General features: G+C 33.6%; 1 protein-coding gene across 1 annotated transcript; it reads left to right on the top strand.

The window, feature by feature from the left end:
* Positions 1-3320: 3320 nt before the first annotated feature.
* LOC108833585 (succinate--CoA ligase [ADP-forming] subunit beta, mitochondrial) lies at positions 3321-6065 on the top strand. Its single transcript, XM_018606993.2, has 11 exons — positions 3321-3570; positions 3728-3838; positions 3926-4037; positions 4131-4195; positions 4284-4361; positions 4465-4539; positions 4628-4780; positions 4873-5007; positions 5266-5430; positions 5518-5640; positions 5734-6065. The coding sequence occupies exons 1-11, from the start codon at positions 3472-3474 to the stop codon at positions 5881-5883; spliced, it is 1266 nt and encodes a 421-aa protein (XP_018462495.1). The 5' UTR covers positions 3321-3471; the 3' UTR covers positions 5884-6065.
* Positions 6066-6797: the final 732 nt, after the last annotated feature.

Genomic DNA, 6797 nt, shown 5'->3' with positions numbered 1-6797 from the left:
GATCACTCCATTGTCTTGTGGTTAAAACTCGTGTGAGGTGTAATCTCATTGTAAAACTCTTTGGATAATGAAAGTTGAAGTTGAGCCAAAAAAAAAAAAAAAAAAAAACGACAGGCAGAAATAACTATCTAGATCACTCTTGTCTGAATGAGTTCAGCTTCAGAAGACACGACACAGAGCTCAAATGCCCTATGTACAACACTTGAAAGAGTGTAGTAAGCATCAACCAAAGCTTAAAAAATTAGGAGTCTATAGAACAGATCTGGTTCAAGTAATGTCGTGACCTCGACCTTCTTGGCTTCGTTCTATAAACAACACGACTGCTCTGTCCATTACCGATGTGGGAGAAATAAACAACACGCTCTATATACATTGCGGTTTCTAACCTCAGTGCACTGAAAAAGAATAAAAAAGCCTCGAAAGCTAACAAAAAAGGCCGATACAGAGGTACGAGCCTGTAGAACAGATCCTGTTCAAGTAAGGTCGTGACCTCTGTCTCCGACTCCGCTCTTTATAAATCGCTTGACTTCTCTGTTTGTTAACGATATGGGATGCAATAAACAACATCACACGCTGAATACGCCGACGTTTTCTCCGCAGAATGACTTATTTCCAATACGCAGTCGTTTTCTCCCCTCAAAAAAAAAAATACTAATACCAAATACAGTAAGCTGGTGAAGAGACTGAAGAGACTGAAATCTAATCATACTTCTCTGTGTATCTTTTGAGTCGTAATTTCGTTTCATTACAAGTTTCTGGTAGATTTGTTTGTGACGGCACTTCATGATGTTTCTCACGCTCTGTCTCCTCAGCGCCGAAGCTCTTACCCAAGAAGTTCATAGTTTCGTTCGCTCTCAACCGAGTGATTTCACTTCTGCGTAAGTTTGATGCGGAAAGCTCTTGGGCTGTCGGATACTTTCTCAAGATGCAGACCAATACTTTGGTTCTTGTCAAGCCAAGAATATACTGGACCATCTAGAAACCGTTCTTGTGAATGAACCCTTTGTTGTTAATTGAGGTCACTACAGATTTGTTTTTGTATCGTCATTGCCAAGCTAAGAATACTTGTCAACTTTGATCTTTTTACTCTGTTTGTTTTACTGACATGACAGACTCAACAATGAGATAACATATCTTTCTCTTCAGCATTCACGCCAAGATCAAGTACTTTGCACCCAAAACTTGCTATCCGTTGTGTTTTCCCTTGATATCAGTACCAAACAGTCTTACCATATAATGTCTGGCAGACGGTCTTGATAATGATCAAGGATCATGTATATATGAATTAGAGGTTTGAATTTATAAATATTGATAAATTAAACTAATTCTTTATAGTTCACATTAAATCTAATCATACTTTTCAATAGTTCACATTAAATCTAATCATACTTTTCAATTTACGGAGGGATATTCTTTTTCTAAGATTACTTCAGTGAACTATTGCTTTTTATCTTTGATTACTTGATGTTCTGCTCTTTGATTAACTATTTACTAGACCTTGACCCGCCCGACCGGGCGGGTATTATTTTATGTTTTTAGTTTTTTATTTATACTAAATGATATATTTGTAATATTTAGACATAAATTTAGATTGGAAATTAATTTTATAGTTATAATAAAAATTAAGATTAAATGTTTAACAAATATTTTGATATAAATTTTAAATTTTATAATTAAAATAATATAGAGATTGGTCATAATTTTTTTCAATTCCAAAATCTTAACATTCTTTAAAAAAATATAAATGAATAAAATATAATCTTGCGCTGTTGTTGTTTATTTCTATAGCTTGACCCATGGCCGTATAAATATTTGTTTTCACTAAATTTTTTCTTTGTACTACTGATAATATATATATATATATAATATATATGTAAGTTATATGTATTACATTATTGTTAATATAACATTTTAAAACAACAATTTATTTATTACTTAGATATGGAAAAAATGTAAAAGATAATTTATTATTCACCAAATTTTAGAAGTTAGCGTAATTATAGGATAACTTTCTGTGTTTTATAGGTATATTAAATATTTGAGAGTGATTATAGGTTAGAACTTATTGTCAGCAAATATATTCTGTTTAGATATTGAATTTATTTTGGCTAAAGAAAAAAAATTAATAATCATCTATTGGTATTGGTGATTAATCTCTATCATTGATTAAGTCATTAAAAATAAAATAAATAACTTATTTCTATGTAAAGATGTTGTTTCCGATTTTAAAGAAAAATCAGAGTGAAAAAAAACATGTATTTAATAATCTGAAAAGACAAGATTTTTTTAGAAATGTTAATTAATAAGTTCAGTGGCATGGAAGTGTAATTAACATTGAAAACTCAGGGACATTTTCTAAGGGTTTAACTGGTGATCATCAGAGGAATACTAGGAATGAATAGGGAAAAAATGTAGAGGAATAAACTTATAGGAATAGAAAGGAATATTAATCCTCATCAATTATAGCAAAGAACAAATTTGTTCTATATTCCTCTAGAATAAAAGGAATGACAAAGAATGAAAATGAAAAACTATTCCTCATAAATGGTAAAAACAATTAGGAATAGCAAGGAATGCACTATTTTCTTCCATTCTTTGGTCACCAGTAAGACCATAAGGCTCTCACTGGTAACCACAAAAGGAATAAAAGGAATAGAAAAAATGGAATGAAAAGGAATAAAATAAAAGGAAAATCCATTCCTCTTCTAATTTCATAAGGAATAATTGTAGTCTTTTATTCCATAAATCTTAAAAAATGTTAAGGAATCATAGGTAACAAATATTCCTTGTAAATGGTGTAAATTGTAAAGAATGCTAAGGAATTAGTTATTCCCACACATTCTCTTGGTCACCATTTGGAGCTTAAGTTATCTTTTAATAATAGAGATTTTGTTTTTGTTTATTCGATACTATATCGTTTCATCTTATAACTTACAAATTATTATTTGATTCACTTTTTTTTTTGTTTTGATTTATGAACTATGTTTATCTTGCTCTTATTTTCTAAATAACTTTAGATAATCAAATCCGGTCTGTAATATCAGTATCCGATCCAAAGTATAAAGATACTCAAAGAAGCTCTATATTCATATTCATATATCAAAATATTTGAAAGTCCGAAACCGAACATCTATCCCTAGTTTCTTCAGTTAATTTTATGTACCTTTTGTGAATAAAATTAGTCAAAAATAAGTAGAAAAGTCCGGGATTGGGCCAATTGGCTAATAGTACTTATTTATTTGTGATTTTTGTGGAAAAGAAAAGACAGAAGTATATATTTGTATTGTATTTTTATGGAATGTTTTTTTTTTCTTAGAAAAACAAACGAAATACTCTCATTTCTTAAGGGAGAAAGATCGATCATTTGAGAAAATTAAAAACCCTAGACTCGCTGCGACTATTCTCTTCCTCTCTCTATATTTCTCTGATCGATTTTTCATTTTTTTTTACCGTAAGACAAAAATCGAAAGTATGAGGGGATTGGTGAACAAGCTCGTGTCTAGATCTCTCTCCGTCTCCGGCAAATGGCAGCACCAACAGCTTCGCCGTCTCAACATCCACGAGTACCAGGTTCTTCTCTCCTTCCTTTTTTTCTCTCTACCTAGATTCGCTTTCCCAACTGTTTCCGAATGCGAAATTAGGACACGATCTGAACGAACTACAAGCTTGTCTTCATCGAATCTGTAATTCGTTTTTTTTTTTTGAATTTCAATTATCTCTCTGACAGGGAGCAGAGCTGATGGGTAAATACGGAGTAAACGTGCCCAATGGAGTCGCTGTTTCTTCTCTCGATGAAGTTAAAAACGCTATCGAACAAGTTTTCCCTAATGAAACCGAGGTACTGTCTGAGAGCTTCATTGCTAACAAAAAAGTAATCATTCAGTAGTTTGTTTTGCCTTACGGAAGGGTTCATGTTGTTATACAGTTGGTCGTTAAGAGCCAGATCTTGGCTGGTGGAAGAGGTCTCGGGACTTTCAAGAGTGGTCTTCAAGGTGGTGTTCACATTGTCAAACGTGATCAGGTTCAAGATATTACTGGTACTTGTTACACACGCACTTTCTTCATGTCTCATCAGAGTTTCTTAATCCGATTCAGGTTGTTATTGTTATTATTATTATTATATTTTGTAGGAAAGATGCTTGGGCAAGTACTCGTCACCAAACAAACTGGTCCTCAAGGCAAAGTAGTCAGCAAGGTTTGTGTGTTTGAAGATCCATACTGATTTTTAGCGTTTGTAAGTTTTGCTCAGCGGTCTTGTTTTCTATATTTTTTTTTTTGAGCAGGTCTACTTGTGTGAGAAATTGTCACTTGTCAATGAGATGTACTTTTCCATTATTCTCGACCGTAAATCTGCTGGACCGGTATGCTACCTGAATTATAATTTCTATTATTGTCTATACTTACGTGGCATGGACCGTAAAATCTTGCTCACACTCGTCAGCATTCCTTTCCTGCCTGTTTCAGTTGATAATTGCCTGTAAGAAGGGTGGTACCAGCATTGAAGATCTTGCTGAGAAGTTCCCTGACATGATTATTAAGGTTGCGACTCTTTTCATTCATATTTAATCATTAGATAACATTCTTCTGTGATCGTCTGTTTTGATTCTCATTTCATGGTTCTCTGTAGGTACCGATCGATGTATTTGCAGGAATTACAGATGAAGATGCTGCCAAGGTTGTGGATGGTCTGGCTCCAAAAGCTGCTGACAGAAAAGATTCGATTGAACAAGTGAAGAAGCTTTACGAACTCTTCCGCAAGAGTGACTGCACAATGTTGGAAGTGAGTACTCTCTCTCCCTCTCTACCTGTGTCTTGTTCATTATACACAAGTTCAATATCTTTTGTTGAAAACCCTTACTTTTTCTCTGTTAGATCAACCCTCTCGCTGAGACATCCACGAACCAATTGGTAGCTGCTGATGCTAAGTTGAACTTTGATGATAATGCTGCTTTCCGTCAGAAAGAGATTTTTGCCCTTCGTGATCCAACACAGGAGGATCCGCGAGAGGTATGGTCCATTGCATTGCGTCGTATGTTCTTCACCAAGAAATCTATGTTATATCAAAGCTTATGGATGTTGAACTCTAGAAAATGATATTTTTAATGCTGGATAGAGTAACTAGTTAATACTCTGATGTACACAAGATAATATATATACCAGTTAAGGTTAAAAAAAGCAGAAAGGTTACCATTAAAATTTCTGATACACTTTTAATTTTTATTATCAAGGTTGATGAAGGAAAGTGTGTGTTGTTGCATCTTGTAGGTGGCTGCTGCAAAAGTGGACCTGAACTATATCGGTTTAGATGGAGAGATTGGCTGCATGGTGAATGGTGCTGGATTGGCCATGGCAACCATGGACATCATTAAACTCCACGGTGGGACTCCCGCAAATTTCCTTGACGTTGGTGGAAACGCTTCTGAACACCAGGTAAGGAAGATACATTCTTCATAGTTTTCTCGTTTATCAAGCTTGTAGGTTTAAACCAGTTTAACCAAAAGGCTGTGATAATAACAGGTGGTGGAGGCGTTTAAGATACTGACATCGGACGATAAAGTGAAAGCAATATTGGTGAACATATTCGGTGGGATAATGAAATGTGATGTGATTGCTAGTGGAATTGTGAATGCTGCTAAAGAGGTGAGAAAAACGAACCATACATATTTCATCATATTATAACACCTAAATAGTTAATTGATTGAGTTTTGTGTGAAACCAAACCCCACATGATAGGTGTCACTGAAAGTACCAGTGGTGGTTCGTCTGGAAGGAACAAATGTTGAACAAGGAAAGAGAATCCTCAAGGAAAGTGGGATGAAACTCATAACAGCTGATGATTTGGATGACGCAGCAGAGAAAGCTGTAAAGGCATTAGCTAATTAGGCTAAAAGGGGTTGTTTTTATACAAAAAAAAGCTATTTGTTGAGAGATTTTTTTTCTATGGTTTCTAGGCCATTTCTATGTGGTTGAGGCAATTGCATATTTGTTGCCGATATAATTTGCTGAAACAGATCAATAATGTTATTGATGAAAATTTAATTTTTCATCAAAAAATTGTTCTTAAATGCACCGCTTCTGAAGCCAATAAACTTCAACAAGTCTTTGTCAAACTCTGTTTACCTTGATATGTTAGAGAAAATTGCGATTTTGGTTAATGGATGACTAGAATTAGCATCGATTTGTTGTAACCTCTTCTTTCTCCGGTTGAAATAGTAAAATATACATTTCTTCAGTTGAGTTGTTGACCAGAAATAAATTACTCTCTATTTCAAAAAATGTATGTTTTCGAGTTCTTACTATATTAAAAAAAATTATAAAATTTTGATTACTAACACATTATTTTTGTAACTAGTTATTTCCTATTTTTTAACCAATGAAATTTTATTAGTCACAGTTATATGTTTTGAAAATTATTATTTTTCTCTAAAACACTGAATTTTTTTTTTTGGAATAGAGTAACCTCGAGGTGCTAAAGTGCAGCGATAGGATTAGGAAATTGGATAAGACACAATAATAAAATACAAACAATTTCTGTTATTCCTTTTTATCCCTTTTTTTTTGTTAGCGAAAAATATCTTTTTTTTTGTTATATAAATCTATCAGCAGCACACAAAGCAAAGCATTTTTCTTCTTGTGATTCTATGAGTTGTGCCTCCTTCATCTGATAATCGCAGATCTCGGGTATTAATCTCGTCTCCTTCCTCCTATCGATTTTGATCATCACTCGAATCGCAAGATCAATTTTTTGTTTGTTTGTTTGTTAATATTAATATCTATTTTTCTGGGCCATAATTTTC

This window comes from Raphanus sativus, chromosome 9, assembly GCF_000801105.2.
Source record: "Raphanus sativus cultivar WK10039 chromosome 9, ASM80110v3, whole genome shotgun sequence".
Taxonomy (NCBI): Eukaryota; Viridiplantae; Streptophyta; class Magnoliopsida; order Brassicales; family Brassicaceae; genus Raphanus; species Raphanus sativus.
The sequence above is the reverse complement of the archived record's forward strand: the minus strand, read 5'-3'. Positions and strand labels throughout refer to the sequence as shown.